The following is an 18,609-nucleotide window of genomic DNA, read 5'->3' as shown; positions in this document are numbered from 1 at the left end:
GTTAGTAACCGAGTACGTTCCCTATCGATACTTCACTCGTACTGCGTAGCAGGACGCTATGGGGAACCAGTATAATCACGCCGTGCCACAGATGGAACGAAAAACACAGACAGTAGAGAGCACCTTAGGTACATAGCCATGCCTTGGTTTGAGGACGACCCTGGCGTCGTTAGGCCCAAATTCAAGACAGGATGGGCTCACAGAGAGAGCCTGTAGGTCACCCACATGCTTCACCGATGCTAAAGCGAGAAGCAGAGCCTGACGGCGCCCCGGCAAGAACCATTCGTCCAGGCGGCTACGAGTGGGTTCCTCTGGGGGTGACCACTCTAGACCCAGTTCGTTGATTGCCTTCGTGAGGACCCGGAAGAACTCGGAGTCCGCACTTGGGCCGTGTCCGCTGGGTTCTGGAGACGGCGAGGGGGCGGGGTCATCTAACGAGCCCGCTAACTCCTCCCCGTCTGAAGCCGCTAACGACATGGTGTCGTCTTCCTCGAGTTCGTTTCCACCGAACGAGATCATGTCACAGGCGGCCGCCAGTGGACGCTGATCTGTCTGGGTGAAACAGACCGGGGAAAGCTCTCTCTCCGGGGAAGGCGAGGCACGGCGAGCCGACGTGAGCTTGCGCTTCCCCGAGCCCTTAGTTCCTCTACCCCGCTGCTTCATTCGCACAGTGGCCTGTGCGGGCAGAGGCGGCGGGGATCGAGGGGCGGAGTCACTCTCTGAAAAGAAAGCTATCCGCGAGCGCAGAGAGGAGAGACTCATACTCTCGCAGTGAGAGCATTCCGTCTCTTTGAGCGTGTTCTCTGCGTGGGAGAGACCCAGGCATGAGACGCACTCGTCGTGCCCGTCAGCGGCGTGTAGGAAGACCCCAAACGAGCGACAGGGACGACGCGGCATTGTAGCGCAGTGAAAACTGCACGTAAATACCGCAGGAAATTTGCTCAGAAATTAACTCTTTTAGCGTCGCCGGATAGCGGCAGGGAAAAGACCGTAGCTGAGTAGCGAACCGTTCGCTAGCGAAGCCGTCAACAGAATCCGCCGGAGGGGAAGCGCTGAACGAAGCCGCTGAGCGAAGACGCTGAGCAGGAGGTCGAATCCGCTGCAGGTGCTCTCTCGACGGCGAAGCAGTCAGTCTCGGCAGGCGAAGATCAGGTCGTCCCTGAAGGAGAAGAGATCTGAAGACCCTATGGCGATGTGTCTGCTTATATAGCCATAAGCCCCGCCCATTTTGGCGGGTTCCATCGCCATTGGTCCGGCAGCTCGGCTACGATTGGTTTAAAGTTTTACTTTTTTCCAACCAATCACCGTGCAGTTTTCACTGCGCTATTGAATTGCTTCAGTCATCGGAGAAAAAGGAGTTTTCCCCATAGCGTCCTGCTACTCAGTACGAGTGAAGTATCGATAGGGAACTTCAGTTATTCGGAAATCAACTACTTGTCAATTAGATCCTCTTACAACTCAATTAGTTAATGCCTGTCTGTTAGATATTTTGCCTTTTATTGCTTTGATCATTCATTCTTCTCTTTCTTATTTATTTATCCAGTAGTTAAGAAGCCAGGTCCAAATAATTTTTGAATTTCCGTCCAATTTCTAATTGGACATTTCTATTAATAAATCTGGAAAAGATTGTTGCGGCTCAGGTAAATTATCATCTTTCAATGAAGAACCTTTATGAACAATTTCAATCAGGTTTTCGTTCCTATCTTCGTACTGAGATTGCCCTTGTCAAGATCTCTAATGATTAGTAGCGGCTGACTCAGGACTCTGATCTATATTAATTCTTCTTGATTTAACTTCAGCGTTTGACACTATTTCTCATGAAATCGTTTGAGCCAGACTGCAGTCTATTGGAATTGTTGGTACTCCTCTGGCTTGGTTCACATCATATCTCTCCAGCCGTTAACAATTTATTCAATTAGGCCAGTTCTAGATCATTAAATATTACTACAGGTGTCCTACAGGGATCAGTTCTGGGTCCTATATTATTTATTTATTGCCACTTGGAAACATTTTTAGGAAATATGGTATCCCTTTTCATTGTTACACAGATGACACCAAGCTTTATTTATCTTCAAAACCCCCTCCTGAACTTCCTCCGTCCTCTCTTTTTAACTGTTTGTCTGAAGTTAAAGCTTGGTTTTCAATTTATTTAATCTTAAGCATAATAGTGCTAAAACAGTTTAAAACAATAGGTTTTAACACAGGTAAAAACAATAATATGTCGAGCAGTTTCTCTATGTGCATTGAAAGTTCCACAATTGCTCCTTCAACGCAGGTTAAAGTACTCTGTCTTTTGCACATTGACAAGATTACTCGGATTGCATACTATCACATCTGTAACATTAATCGCCTCTGCCCTGCCCTCTCAACAAGGAGCACTGCTACTTTGGTTCATGCTCTTGTTACCTCACGTATTGACTACTGCAATGCTCTTTTCTATGGTCTTCCCCTCAAACTCCTACACAAGTTACAGTTAGTGCAGAACTCATCTGCACGAATAAACACTAGAACTTCTAAGTTCTCCAGTTCTTAAACAACTTCACTGGCTTCCTGTTACACAGCGTATTGAATTAAAAAATGTGCTTCTTGTTTACAAAGCACTGCATAATCTTTGCTTGTAAGGTGTCCTTATAAAATATATTATTATTATTGCCTTATTTCAGCAGGGCTGCTAAATGTTATGTTTTTGTATGTGTTAAGTACATACCCTTTTGAATAAGTATTTCTGAACGGGTGCAGCATCCACGAATAGCAGCCATGTGCAAAGGGCTCTTTCCTTCTTTATTCTGAAAACACAAGAAGTTTTCCTAAGGAAAGCAGCAATTATGGGATCAAGCCTTTTAAAGGCACAAAGAGAAATAAAAGGTGAATTTGAGAAAGGACTTAAAAGAACTATGAAACACCATTATGAGTTTAGACACAAGTTTAGTATTACAAAGTGATAATCAAAAATATAAATTAAAAAAAAAAATTTGGCAGTTTGCACCAGTAGCATTGTGATGAAACTGTGCATGTTCTGTCAAATATTAAAAGTGATGAAATTTTAATAGCAACTGAGACAAATACACTGCATGTCAATTATTGAAGTCAATCAGACCAACAGTACTTTAGTTAGATATAATATTGTGTTCAAAGTGGCCCAGTCCCACCACACTTTATGATCGTTCTCCGAATGTGCCCACACCATGTGAAATATTTAACATTTAAGTGTTAAATCAACAAAGATGAACCGTGGCAGGTGGCTGGACTCCATAGCAGTCAAACATCACTAACCAGATCAATCACTGTTTTTGGTTTAAATTATATTTCTACAAGGCAAATAATTCGCAAGTAGGTGTAGTAGAGTAATAGAAAACAAACAGACCCAACCAGTCATGACATGCATACTTGCTTTGTTAAATCATGAATTGAAAGGGGCATGTTCAAAATATGCAACATTGTGCAATCCATACATTTTTGTTTTGTTCTGTTGTAAACAAAATCAAATATAAAAAAAATTAGGAAAGCGAACAGTTCTCGGGCATCTTTTACTACCATTGTAAGTTTTTCTACTATGGTAGTCGATGCTGCCCCTGAACTGTTGGTTTCCAAATATGTTTGAAATATCTTTCTCTGTGTACAACAGAACAAAGAAATGTGTACAGGTTTGGAACAACTTGACATCTTTCATTTCACATTTGTTGTTTTATGTAGGGCTGGAACAATGCTTCAACATTTTCAGTGTTCATGTTATTTCAAGTTTTTATTAGAGTTTGTGAGAGTTTTGTTGCTGAAGAGGTTTTAATTCACCAAAGAACACATTGACTGGTCTAAAGCGAATGTTGCTTTTTTTTTGGACTGATGAAAGGAAGTTTATTCTTTTGGGTCTAGAGGCCAAAGACAGTTTGTTAGACGACCCTCCAAACACTGAAATCAAACCACAGTTCAATTTGAAGATTCACAATATGGGGATGTTTTTTCATTCCATGGTGTTGGGCCTTTTTATAGCTGTGGTGAGGAAGGCGGGACGAGAGCCGTGAAGCGGGTCGGTGGCGTGAGTGATAGTTGCAATCAGCTGTGTACGCAGCGGTCACGCATATTTTATGAAGGAGATCGGGAGCTTAAAAGGACGACTGGCAGGACTGTTGACGAGAGAGCACCGGGCCCAAACATATGTTAAGTTTGTGTTTATGTTTTTTGGCCGGCAGTCTACCGTGAGTCTTTACTTCCATGTTTATTGTTTGTTTAATTAAAGTTTTACTGTTTAAGTTCCCGCCTCCTTCCTTCCCTTCTATTGAACCTTGTTACAATAGCATACCAGGGATCATGGATCAGTTTGAGTACACTTAAATACTTAAACGGGTGCTGCCTTATGGCAAAGAAGACATGCCCTTGAAATATAAACTACCTCTGAATCTTAGCAACCCGACCATTCCATCTGGATGAAAATATGTCTCAGGCCCCTTCAGTCAAGGAATGTGACATTTTTACGAAAGCACGTATGAACATACGCGAAGCGTGAAGACAATGATAGCAGAGTGTGCCGATGCTAACAGAATAGCGGACATAGCGGATGTGCTAGCTGAACTGAAATAATTTAGCTCAGAGTTTGGTTCAAAATTAAACGTTATAAACAATCGTCTTGATGCAATGGCAAACTCCATAGGTGCTCTGGAGAGCAGCTTGTCTGATATTAAACAAGACATGTCAGCTAATGAAAAGCGCATCAAAGAAGCAGAGACCTGGATCACTGTAGCAGAGGACAAGATTGACAGTAATCTCAGTTACACGGTTCCCTTTCTCACAGTCTCTCGACGTTGTGTCGAGACTGACAGAATGGGGTTTGACTTGAGAACCAATCATCTCCGACTCTTTGAAAAGGCCAATGAACTTGGCGAATGGATCTACCTACTGGATCTACGACACAGAGCAGCGGAACTTGTCCTGGCATTTGCAATCCCCCTGGGCATTTCTGTAGCTGGTTGGAGGTGTCTAAAAGAGTGTATTTCTAAAAGAGCAATTTCTCCTGCAGCGTACACATGTCGTCAGACATGTTTCGCCGCTGTAGTCTTGGGTGCGACCGCACCATCCTTGAGACAGACAGGCATGATAACTACCTTACATGCTTCGGCGCGCTAAAGCACTGTTCGTGGTAATGGTATTGCGGTCACGGCTAAAAAGCAGAGCGGCGGTGGTTATATGGAGTCCCGGTGGGCCTAACTCCGCCGACCCAGTGGTTATGCAGGGCCTGCGCACTGCCACAGACCTCGCTCTCCGGGCGACCGAAGTGACGGCGCGCACACTGGGTCTGAAGATGTCCACTCTTGTGGTCAAAGAGAGACACCTCTGACTCAGTTCTGCGCAGATGGGAGCCGTCGAGAGAGTCCGCTTTCCTGATGCACCCATCGCACAGCGTGGGCTGCTTGGGCATCATAGAAGAATTTCAAGTCTTTCTACGAAATAGCAGACGGAGGCCATCAGCCTCTCTGCCGCGACCCGGCCCCCACTAGGGCATCGTGGTCCCGGTTGGTGCCTGCATCCCAGCAGCCCCGTACATCCACCTGTGGTTCCGGTGCCCCCTCCTCAGGTGGCCCCCCTGCAGATGGTGGTTTCTTCTGCGCAGATGGGAGGCATCGGGAGAGTCCGCTTTCTTGATGTACCCATCGCAAAGCGTGGGCAGCTTGGGCATCGAAGACTTTCGATGACAACCTCTACTTCATTTCCCCTGAGTACGACCATTGTTAAACGTACTGATACGTCTAAGTAAAACTGACTGTTTTACTTAGATTTTCTGAGGAGGATTCAAGTCGCAGTCGGGCGCTCCTGCTTACTTCTCCGCGCTTACTCTGTCGCTTTTATACTTTTATATTTTATCTCCTTTTATCACCTAATTTTAACTTCGGCACAGTGCTCAAACGTATTACTACAAAAATCAGAATTATCTTATTTTGACCAGCCTCCAACTGAAAGCTTACATTCCGGGGAAGAGAAAACACAACTGTCTACACTCATAAGGATAAGAGAAAATGCCTTCTCTGGAATCTACTTGCTGCATAAACTGCCACAAACTTTTACAAAGGATTGCAGTTCTTGAAACAAAGTTACTTGTGGGACCACCAATCCAGACGGAACACAAATCAGAGCTCTGTCATGGACGCCCTCAGCACACAGCCGGTGAGTCCCATGAATCTAGTACTCCTCGACCGGCCTTTCTGAGTGTAGAGAAACAAGCCGATCGACTTACAAATAGATGGCATAAACAGGGAGCGAGACCTAAAGGCACTCGAGACATCAGACTGTCACGAGTATCACATATTGCTGCAGCAGCATCCTCTACCCCAAATACGGCTACAAGGATTGCAAACACTGGTCTCCGAACACCGCCCATACATCTTGAGAACAGATTTGAAGTACTATTCAATGAGGAATCCCCAAATTTGATGAATGTGTCTGAACACAGACTAAATCAGCCAGCAGCTAACTCTGATTTTAACAGGCGCTCAAGGTCGAACAGACAGCGGCACTCAGCTCAAAGCGCAGCTGAGCCCAGGACTCTGATAGTGGGTGACTCCATAATCAGAAACATTAGTAGCAGGGATACAACTACGTGCTGCCGTCCACAAGTAACAACTTCTGATGTAAACAGGGAACTTCAGAACATTCTGATGAAACATAAGACTGTAAATCGACTCATCATTCATGTGGGGAAAAATGATATTCATAAAGAACAGTCAGAACTTCTTAAGAAGGACTTCAATGAACTCATTGAAACACTGAATGTGCAAACATTCATCAGTGGACCACTCCCAGCAAGAGGAACAAACAGGTTTTCACGTTTGCTTGGGCTTAATACATGGCTGCAAAAAAACTGCAATATAAAAGGAGTGAACTTCATTGACAACTTCAATATTTTCTGGAGTCAGAGGCAACTGTTTCAACAAAATGGCCACCAGCTAAACAAACTGGGTTCCAGAGTGCTTAAGGACAATATCTTCTCCTCCCTCAGTCATCCTTCTGCCAATCCACTCAACCAGAATGGCACACACACACCCGAACACAGTGTGAATGACCACATGTCTTCACCTCAGCACCTGGTTGGACATGCGGCTGACACGTCACACAATGATAACACCACTCAGTTCATGGACACCATCTCAGCTGAGCCCTGCCCACCGAGCTCCACACAGACAGACTGTGACATATTAGAACTGCTCCAAGATTCAGCACCCAAGGACGACTTCCTGGAAAACAGCCAGGGAAACCAGGACAGCGTATTACAGCCTCTGATAACACCAGAGATACAGCCCCTCTCACCAGACACGTTATCTCTCTCCCCAGCATCTCCACTTCTGTGCTTCTCAGAGAAAATGGAAAAACTGGTGTATGCTTGAACCAAACATGCTGGAAGCCCCCAAATATCGACCAAAAAACGACAAGCCCCACGGCCACCAAAGCCTGCGGACCCAGCTCGCCCTCGCCCTCCTCCTGTGAGAGCTCTTCGGCCTCTACCACAACGCCAGGGCCCACACCCTCCTCCAGTGATATGTGTCGGGTCCCCGCTATGATAACAGTAACTTTATCAAATGTTTACAGAACAAGCGGGAATCCAGTGTGCCTGTATCTTTTTCTATTGCTGTGCTATCACACGACAGAAAGTCTAAGGCCTTCGATAGTCGTAGATCAAACCAGACTAATCTGGTGCCCATTGCACGTCAAACCAAGATTGCTATGGGGGCAAAAAGCAAGACTGTAAAGTTAGCACTTTTAAACATCCGCTCACTTAAAAACAAATCACTTCTAGTCAACGACTTTATAACCACATACAACCTGGATTTGATGTTTCTAAATGAAACCTGGCTAGAAGACAGCTGCAGTGCAACAGTCCTCAATGAAGCATCACCTCCTAACTTTACTTTTATGAGTGTCTGCAGATCAGTTAGGAGAGGTGGGGGAGTAGCTGCTCTTTTTAAAGATGTCTATCAATGTAAGCAAATATCATTTGGAAATTACACGTCTTTTGAATATCTGGGTATTGTGTTAAAAGGTGCTCCTCGCATTTTACTAATCACTATTTACAGGCCTCCAAAATACTCTTCATCCTTTGCTGAGGACTTTATAGAACTGTTATCAACAATTTCCTCAGAGTTTGACTGTTTCTCTATTGCCGGAGATTTTAACATGCACCTAGATAATGCAGAAAACAATATGGCAAAAGAAATCAAAACTGTTTTAAAAACATTTGACCTGACTCAGCATGTACATGGACCCACACACAATCGTGGACACACTCTAGATTTACTTATCAGTAAGGGTCTAAACATTTCATCTATTGTTATTAAGGATGTAGCACTATCTGATCATTTCTGTATTTTCTTTGATATATTGATCTCTCCTGCCATTGAAGTTAGATCTGTGTCTGTCAAGAAGAGATGCTTAAATGAGAACACTAGTGTACTATTTATGAAGGCCATATCCTTAACACCAAGCATATCTGCTGACTCTGTTGATTCTCTCCTTGATTCTTTTAACTCGAAGGTTAAAAGTGTAATTGATGATATTGCCCCTGTGAAAGTCAGGAAGAGTGGTAGACAAAAAGCACCTTGGAGAAACTCAACAGCGGTGCAAAATATGAAAAGACAATGCAGAAAAGCAGAGCGCTTGTGGCGGAAGACAAAACTTGTAGTCCATTATAACATCTACAAAGACACCATCCATGCTTTCAATATGGAACTAGGCAAAGCTAGGCAGACTTTCTTCTCAAATATTATAAACAGCAACTTAAACAACACCCGGACTCTTTTCGCTACTGTAGACAGACTGACAAACCCCCCAAGACAGATTCCCAGTGAAATGCTCTCAGACAGCAAGTGCAGTGAGTTTGCATCTTTCTTCTCTGATAAAATCAATAATATTAGAAAGGTGATCAGCACATCCTTGAGTAGCGCTGGGGTCGGGCAGATCACACCACGACCTGAGAAAGTAGTTACAATGTCTGATTTTGAAGAAATTGATGGCAAAAATTTGGAAGAAACCGTTCAACACCTTAAAACATCAACCTGCGCCCTTGACGCACTTCCCACATCTTTTTTCAAAAGTGCGTTAAACTGTTTAGAAGCAGATCTCCTAGATGTGGTAAATGCCTCACTTCTCTCTGGAAGTTTCCCAAACTCCCTGAAAACTGCTGTTGTCAAACCCCTCCTGAAAAAGAGCAATCTGGATAAGACCATATTAAACAACTATAGACCGATCTCAAATCTTCCCTTCATAGGTAAGATAATTGAAAAGGTTGTCTTCAACCAGCTGAACAAATTCTTAAGCTCAAACGGATACTTTGACAATTTTCAATCTGGGTTCCGCCCGCATCACAGCACAGAGACAGCGCTCATTAAGATAGTAAACGACATTCGCTTAAGTACTGATTCAGGCAAATTATCCGTGCTGGTCCTACTCGACCTCAGTGCTGCATTTGACACGGTCGATCACAACATACTTATAGACAGGCTGGAAAACTGGGTGGGGCTTTCTGGGATAGTCCTAAAATGGTTCAGGTCATACCTAGAAGCAAGAGGTTATTATGTGAGTATAGGTGACCATAAGTCTGAGTGGACATCCATGACATGCGGAGTCCCCCAAGGCTCAATTCTTGCGCCTCTCCTATTCAACCTGTACATGCTCCCAATGAACCAAATAATGAGAAATAACCAAATTGCTTACCACAGCTATGCAGACGACACACAGATATACTTAGCCCTATCGCCTAACGATTACAGCCCCATTGACTCCCTGCTCAAATGCATTGATGAAATAAATAGTTGGATGAGCCAAAACTTTCTTCAGTTAAACAAAGACAAAACTGAAGTCATTGCGTTTGGAAATAAAGATGAAGTTCTCAAGGTGAACGCGGACCTTCACTCTAAAGGTCAAACAACAAAAAATCAAGTCAGGAATCTCGGTGTGTCTCTAGAGTCAGACCTTAGCTTCAGTAGTCATGTCAAAGCAATAACTAAATCAGCATACTATCATCTGAAAAATATTGCAAGAATTAGATGCTTTGTTTCCAGTCAAGACTTGTGCATGCTTTAATCACCAGCAGGGTGGATTATTGTAATGGACTCCTAACTGGCCTCCCCAAAAAGACCATAAGACAGATGCAGCTCATACAGAACACTGCGGCAAGGATTCTGAGCAGAACCAGAAAATATGATCATATCACACCAGTCCTCAGGTCTTTACACTGGCTACCAGTTACATATAGGATAGATTTTAAAGTTTTATTACTGGTATATAAATTGTTCAATGGCCTAGGACCTCAATACATTGCAGATATGCTCATTGAATACAGACCCAAAAGAACACTCAGGTCATTAGGATCACATCAGCTAGAAATACCAAGGGTTTTCTCCAAGCAAGGAGAGTCTGCATTTAGCTATTATGCCAGTCGCAGCTGGAACCAGCTTCCAGAAGAAATCAGATGTGCTCCCACAGTAGCCACATTCAAATCCAGACTCAAAACACATCTGTTTAAGTTTTACATTAGATTAATGTGCCACTGTGCCCCCGACTGTTTGTACTTTATTTTATTTATTATCTATTCTAAACTATATTTTATTTTATTTTTATTCTTAACTGGTTAATTTTATTTTTCTTATTTCTTAACTGTTTTATCAAATGGATATTTTTAATTTCTTCTATGTAAAGCACTTTGAATTGCCATTGTGTATGAAATGTGCTATACAAATAAACTTGCCTTGCCTTGATAAATTATTTTTATCGGATCCTTCTGTGTTAGCCCTAAGGCTGTTAGCATTACCAGCCTGCATACTGCTTAACTCACTGTTCTCATTATTACATCACTAATGGTTAATGCTAATGTTTCAGAGGTGTTTGTACCTTTGAGTGCAGATGAGGAAACGCTCGCACTTCAGTCAGAATTGGAGGCTGTGGAGAAGTAGATCCAGGATTTACTTGAGAAGCAGACACGGCTGCGAGAACATAAAACGGCGCTGGAAACATCCCATGCTGAAGCTCACAAATCTGCAGGAAGTTTTCATCGCGATTATAATACTTCTACCACATCTACTCCGCGTGTTTCTCTGTACAGAGACTGAATGCAACGCTGTGATCATCGGAGACTCGATTGTCCGGAGCGTACGCGCTTCCTCCACTAAAGGTAATGTGCGCACTCATTGTTTTCCTGGCGCTCGTGTTCTTGATGTGTCTGCGCAGGTACCTGCGATCCAGAAGGACGACGCTAACGTCGGAGCTGTCGTGCTGCACGCAGGAGTGAACGACGTCAGGATGCGGCAGTCGGAGATCCTGAAGAGGGACTTCAGGAGTCTGATCGAGACGGTAAGCGATGCATCGCCCGCAGCGAGGATCATCGTATCAGGACCGCTGCCTACCTACCGACGAGGGAATGAAAAGTTCAGTAGACTTTTTTCGCTTAATCAATGGTTAATGTCATGGTGTATTGAACAGAAGCTGCTCTTTGTTAATATATTTGATCCGTTTTGAGAGTGACCTAGGCTCTTCCGCCCTGACGGTCTGCACCCCAGCAGCATCAGAGCGGCTCTCCTGTCCAACAACATCTTGAATGCGCTACGCACCTGTTGACTATGTCTCCCTCCGGTAAGTCTCCCTCAGGTAAGTCAAAACTTTAACCATATTCTGTGCTCCTCAACTGCTATAAATGTTACTGTTTCCAAATATATAGAGACTGTATGTGTCCCCCGAATAAAACTACAAAGTAAATATTTTGGCAAGTCAGAGAAAAAATTTGATCGTGATTAAACCTGAAGACAATGTAATAAACAACCAAAACCAATTCATAAAGTTCGGCCTACTTAATATTAGGTCACTAAATTCAAAGGCAGTTATTGTAAATGAAATGATCACGGACAACAGTTTTGATATACTCTGTTTTACCGAGACCTGGCTTAAACCAAATGATTATTTCGGTCTAAATGAGTGTACCCCACCCAGTTACGGTTATATGCATGAGCCACGTCCGGTTGGTTGGGGCTGGCAGTGTCGCTACAATATTTAGAAACTTTCTTACTGTAACTCAGAGAACAGAGCATAAATTTAAATCCTTTGAAGTGCTTGCGTTGAACATAATTATTCCTAACAAAAGTGAAAAACCATTGCTTTCTTTTAAATTGGCTACGGTGTATAGACCCCCTGGTTTTCTGAAAGAGTTCGCAGACTTCCTATTGGACCTATTGGTTAACGTTGATAAAGTACTAATTGTCTGAGATTTTAATATCCATGTAGATAGCTTTAACGATGCATTAGCTGTGGCGTTTACAGAACTACTACACTCTTTTGGAGAAATACAACACATTAAAGGACCCACTCATCGATCTAATCATACACTAGACCTGATTATATCTCACGGAGCCGATCTAACCAATATAGATATTATGCCTCAAAGCAACGATGTCACCGATCACCAGTAGCGGTTTTAGTCACGGGCGAACCAGGCAGTCGCCCGGGGCGGCACTTTTCTATCATTCATTCATTGTGTGGGGTATTGGAAAATTCGCGCCCCTGCATGCTGAGAAGGTGCCGTGTTTATGAGAAGGGGAAAGGGGATAGTTCACCTCTAGGTAATAGTGTGTTCACACCGAACGTGAATGAAGTGTTAATTGGTGATTTACATGTTAAGTCAATGCAAAGACGTGATGACCTACTTGAGGTGCGATTCGCGCGAATGAGGCGGCACGAATGACGCAAATTGCACGAATAGTGCGAAATGATCGTTCGAATGATTAGCGCAAGTTGAAAAATCTGAATTTTGGCAAAAATTTGTGCCGCTTTAACCAATCAGGAGCTTGCTCTAGTAAGGCTGTGATTATGACATAGCTAGCGGCAGAAACCCCTCCCATGACGCGAATTCAATTAGTGGGCTAAAGTCAGTCACACACCACCTCGACTTTCTTCTAAATAACGCACATTTTATTCATAATGTAATCAATACAGGCCTATAGTTCCTGCACATTTTTGGTTTTCTGAATTAGAGATTGCAAATTGTTATAAAAAGGCACTAAAAGCTGCAAAGGCTGAGCACCTCCGTAACCTCATAGAAACCAACAAAAACAATCCAAGGTTTTTATTTATCACAGTTGCTAAATTAACAAATAAACAGACTCCACCTGACCTGGCTATTCCGCCGCACCTCGGTAGCAATGAATTCATGATATTTTTTACAAAGAAAATCGAAAACATTTCAGACAAAATAGTACAACCTCAACATCAAAGTCTGTCCTAGGAATTAGAACCAACCATCGCTCCAAAAGAAAGGCTACAGTGTTTTTCACCTATAAAACAGGAAGATTTAATTAAACTTATTGCAACATCTAAACCTAAAACTTGCTTATTAGACCCCATACCAACTAAATTATTAAAAGAGCTACTACCTGTTGCAATTGAGCCCATTTATAACATTATCAACTCATCAATTAATCTAGGCCATGTCCCAGGACCCTTTAAAATGGCCGTCATTAAGCCTCTAATCAAAAAACCAAACTTAGATCCAAATGAACTAGGAAACTATAGAACGATTTCAAATCTCCCATACCTGTCTAAAATACTAGAAAAGTAGTGTGCACTCAGTTGTGCTCTTGACAGACATCAATTTGTCCATTTAAATGGGGAATCATCAAATCTAACGCAAGTAAATTATGGATTACCTCAGGGATCGGTTCTGGGACCCGTGCTGTTCTCCATATACATGCTGCCCCTCGGAAACATTATTAAAAAACATGGTATTAGCTTCCATTGCTATGCAGATGATACTCAGCTATATATTTCATCAAGACCAGATGATTCCTCCCAGCTATCCAAATTGGCAGAGTGCATTGAAGATATAAAACATTGGATGACCTGTAATTTCCTTCTTTTAAATTCTAATAACACAGAAATATTACTTTTGGACCAAAGACACGCAAACCGAATATTTCTGATTATGTCACTCCAACAAATACTGTAAAATATTTAGGCGTTATATTAGACAGCAACCTGTCATTTCGAAATCACATGTCAAATGTCACAAAAACAGCCTTTTTCCACCTAAGAAATGTTGCCAAATTACGAAATATGCAGAACGCAGCTGCCAGAGTTCTAACCAGGTCCAGAAAATACCATCACATAACCCCAATGTTATCAACCCTTCACTGGCAACACATTAAGTATCGTATTGACTTTAAAGTTCTTTTAATCACTTATAGCGCCTTAAAGGGTTTAGCCCCTACCTACCTAACAGAGCTTCTATCACACTACAACCCATCACGCTCTCTAAGATCTCAAAACTCTTTTGATAATACCTAGAATATCTAAATCCACCAAAGGGGGCCGAGCTTTCTCATACGTAGCACCTAAACTCTGGAATAACCTTCCTGATATTATTCCAGGATCAGACACACTCGCCCAATTTAAATCTAGACTAAAGACACATTATTCACTTCATGCAAAATATGCTAAATAAACCACCGGGAGACTGCTGACATTAGATATTATTTACTAGGTTCTTATATAACAAGTTACTACCTATATAAATCAAATTGAATTAAAAATTGAATTGAACATTCCATCAATTTTTTATATTCCTGAAAACATCCCAGTAAGAATTAACGTTAACTGATGGTAAAAAATTTATTGTTCAAGTTCAGTTTCAAATGTAGATGCGCGAAAATCGCTCACTGCGCATTGTGAAAGATGAGACACATTAATGTGGCCAAGTGCCCTCTTTGGATATTACTCCTGGCTGGTGGAAAGCACATGAAATACGCTTCCCGAGCCGTTATCTCTGAATTCCATCTGAAAGGGTGTTTTGTGCTGCTGTTTAACAGGCTGTCTAGCGGCCTCTACTGCTCGTATCGCCAGCTCTCCATTCAAATGAATGTTATCATGTCGCTAAATATGTGCTGTAAGCCTGTAACTATGAAGTTACATAAAAAAGGTAGATTAGGAATTTCAAATAAACAGCATTACTAATCTTGAATCTTGAGGCCTGTTAAGTAGTTTGCATCGCTGAATCTTACCATTTTAAATTTTTACTGTGAACCGTTGGCATTGTTATGTTTACCTTCTTACATCTCACTACACAGTCAATCATCTCCATGCTGGAAATCACGCATGCCTTCTAAATGAGATGCATTATGTATTTTTTGTTAATTCCAATTAAATATTCAGATCTTATCAGTTATCGGTTAATGTTCGGATAACGGTTCTCGGTTTTAAAAATCTAAATTGGCTGAAATGAGCATCCCTACATCCCACCATGACATCTGACGTCTTTCCCCAGATCGAATCATAATTAGTATCGATGTGTATTCTTATTGTTGTATAAAATTGCTTCTATCGTGACAGAAGATTTTGGTTATATCGCACACTCCTAATTCAGAGGACGATTCAAAAGATTTTAAAAAATGTAATCAATCATGATCTCTTTCCCTTACTGACCTGTGCATTGATGTCTGCCCCATTATTAAGCAGCAGCTCCAAACACTCAGCTCCATCTGTAGCGATGGCAGACAGGTGCAACGGTGTGCAGCCACGCACATTTGTCTGGTTAACCCTGGCACCGCAGTAAATCAGCTCACTGGCTACTCTCCGTTGACAGGTGTAACAAACCATATGAAGGGCCGTGTTTCCAAAGATATCTACTTCATCAATCTATGAGAAGAACAAGAGAGACAATAGAAAAACACTTACAGTATATCCTATTATATCCTCAAACATTTATTCACGATATAAAAAAACGTAGTTTTTTAATAGCAAGTAAAATTAGCCAACAGAATGTTTTCTTCACCTCTGCTCCATGTCTTAACAGGCACTTGACCACTTCGATGTGTCCACTAAGAGCAGCAGCATGCAGTGGGGTAAATCCTTGCTTATCCCTGCATGATACATCAGCACTGCATGAGAGTAAAAGCTTCACAACCTCCAGATGCCCTGACCATCAGACAAAATACATATACAAGATATGCACCGTAAAAAACTATATAATCTGAATAAAATCCCCAATAGCAGACATGCTTTCTGAAGTAGCAAATCAAAGCACCAAGTACCTAGATGAGCTGCCAAATGGATAGACTGTCTTTCCTTGATGTCTCTGGCATTCAGGTTGACCCTGTTATTGAGGAGCAGGGTCACTGTCTGAATACATTTGAAATGTGTTAATGGAAACCTTAACAAAGTTTGACATCCAGTTTTTGACAACCACAACATTTAAAGGAATAGCGTTATAATAAAAATCTGTCATCATTTACTCACTTCTGTTGTTCCAAATCCACATGACTTTCTAATGTGGAACACAAAAGGAAATTACGCAGCCTCTTCTCATGAACATACTTACAATTTCCCCTCAGGAAAATTACACAGTATCGACTAAAAGTGATCCTCTCTTGTTTTTAACTACAACAGTCACTCTCACTGGCTCTTGACTCAATAGGCTGCACTCACGTGTCACTTTTGGCCAAACCTCCTCAAATTCTTCTCAGCGATGGGCTTCAGATGGAGCTTTGGCTCTGTGTATGTCTGTTTGCTACAAACCTTTATGTGGTGTTGGCTCATGGGCACTGACTTGGGTCATTTCCTGATTGATCACAAACCCAACTCTCTAACCATTAGGCCACTCCAAATTTTAACCAAATGATGGAAGAAAACAAATGTGAGGTCTGAACAACACATGGGTGAGTAAATGGTGATACAGTAATTCAATCATTGATATTTTAATTCATACCTCTGTGTGTCCACTGTGGGCTGCGTGATGTAGAGCTGTTCTACCAAAACAATCGGCTACATCTACATCATTGAGATGAAGAAGCAGAACCTCAACACAATCTATTGCATTGTTAGCTGCAGCCACGTGTAGAGGAGTCTGCCGGATCTTATCCTGTGTGTTCACGTCTGCCCCCTTCTTCACTAGCAGCCAAACAGCTCTCTGCAATGAAACGCGATACACAATGACCAAATACACAAAATAAATAATAAAATAATAAAATAAATTCACCTTTTTTGCTCTTACTTCATTGTGTGAGGCAGCTGCCCGGTGAAGGGGAGTCAGCCACTCCTGATCTTTAGCGTTCACATTCGCACCTGACAACATAAAATCCCAATCTACTAAAACATGCAGTAAAAGAGCAGTTATGATAAATTCTGTCATCATTTACTGTACATACACCATTCCAGAGCCCAATGTTGTATGTTTGTTTGTATATGGTTTGACAATGGCATGTTGATTTATAGCTTCAGAAGCGCATAAAAGATTAAACTTGTAAAAATACATTTATTTTAGATGAAATATACATGGAGATTTGTATTTTCTTATTTACATTTTATTTAAAGTGGAAATGAACCATCCAGTCAAGTTAACATTATGTATTAAATAGATTTCCACTTCAATCAAAAATGATATAGTAAACCAGATTCGTATGACCCTTTAAAAGAATACATCAGACACAATATGAGAGACAATGTGACAGTTAGGACATGTAGGAAAAGGTAACAGTTGAGACTGTAAAACATGGAAACTGTAAAGCCACAAGACTTTCAGAGGAAATATTTACAGATGATACAGATGAGTCACCAGCAAGCAGGGGTAGGATCCAATCGAAACACAGGCTACAAGCTCTCAGGTAAGATGTTTTAATGAAAAAGATGATTACAAAAACTCCAACAAAACTCCACAAGGGGAGAAAAATAGACAGATGCCAGAGAACTTACATTTACATTTACATTTAGTCATTTAGCAGACGCTTTTATCCAAAGCGACTTACAGATGAGGAAACATTGGAAGCAATTATAACAACATCAGAATCAGAATCAGAACAAGCTTTATTGCCAGGTGTGCTTGCACACACGAGGAATTTGTCTTGGTTACAGAAGCTTCCAGTACACAAGTAAGGTTACAAGACAAGTAACAATCAACAAAGGCAATGAAAGTACAGAATAAAATAAAAGTTAAGCACACAAAGGTGAAAGTGCAGTGTGACAGATGCCACAAAATACATAAGTGCATCAAACTAGTCCATTAAAGCCTAGCACAGAATAAAAAGCTAAGAATAGTGAGGTTAGAAGTTTTTTTTATATTATAAAGAAGGAAAGTGAAGAGAATTAGGAAAAATCAATCAGCGACGTGTTGATGGAAGAGATGCGTTTTTAGGCGTTTTTTAAAGATGGCAACCGAGTCTGCTGATCTTGTAGCAGCTGGTAGATCATTCCACCAATGTGGAACAGATCCAGAGAAGGTAAAAGTGACTTTTTTTCTTTTTGGAATGGTACCACTAGTCGTTGTTCCTTTGCAGACCGCAGTGATCTGGCAGGAACATAGATCTGCATTAGCGAGTGGAGATACGATGGTGCAGATCCGGTGTTGGTCTTGTAGGCCAGGAGCATAGCTTTGAACTTTATGCGGGCGGCAACAGGGAGCCAGTGTAACCTGATGAAGAACGGAGTTATATGCGCTCTCTTCGGTTCCAACTTCTGGGCAAGTTTCTTAGACTCAACCCGAAAAGGTAAGTTCTTGGTAGCCAGCCTCTGGATAAGCGCACATATAGCCTTCTTCCAGGTCGGCTGGCAGCGTCGGACAAAGTGTTGGGCAGATGGGACACCGACCTGTGCCTCTTC

At 42.0% G+C, this 18,609-nt stretch overlaps 1 protein-coding gene across 1 annotated transcript; it reads right to left on the bottom strand.

Annotated features, from left to right (window-relative positions):
- Positions 1-1,539: 1,539 nt before the first annotated feature.
- Positions 1,540-17,089, bottom strand: LOC306909725 (uncharacterized protein; the record flags this gene model as incomplete). Its single annotated transcript, XM_079483734.1, has 6 exons — positions 1,540-2,786; positions 15,442-15,654; positions 15,791-15,933; positions 16,050-16,137; positions 16,724-16,924; positions 17,009-17,089. The coding sequence occupies 6 exons, from the start codon at positions 17,087-17,089 to the stop codon at positions 2,679-2,681; spliced, it is 834 nt and encodes a 277-aa protein (XP_079339860.1). The 3' UTR covers positions 1,540-2,678.
- Positions 17,090-18,609: the final 1,520 nt, after the last annotated feature.

The sequence above is a fragment of the Barbatula barbatula genome (assembly GCF_947034865.1).
Source record: "Barbatula barbatula genome assembly, chromosome: 20".
NCBI classification, from domain to species: Eukaryota; Metazoa; Chordata; class Actinopteri; order Cypriniformes; family Nemacheilidae; genus Barbatula; species Barbatula barbatula.
The sequence above is the reverse complement of the archived record's forward strand: the minus strand, read 5'-3'. Positions and strand labels throughout refer to the sequence as shown.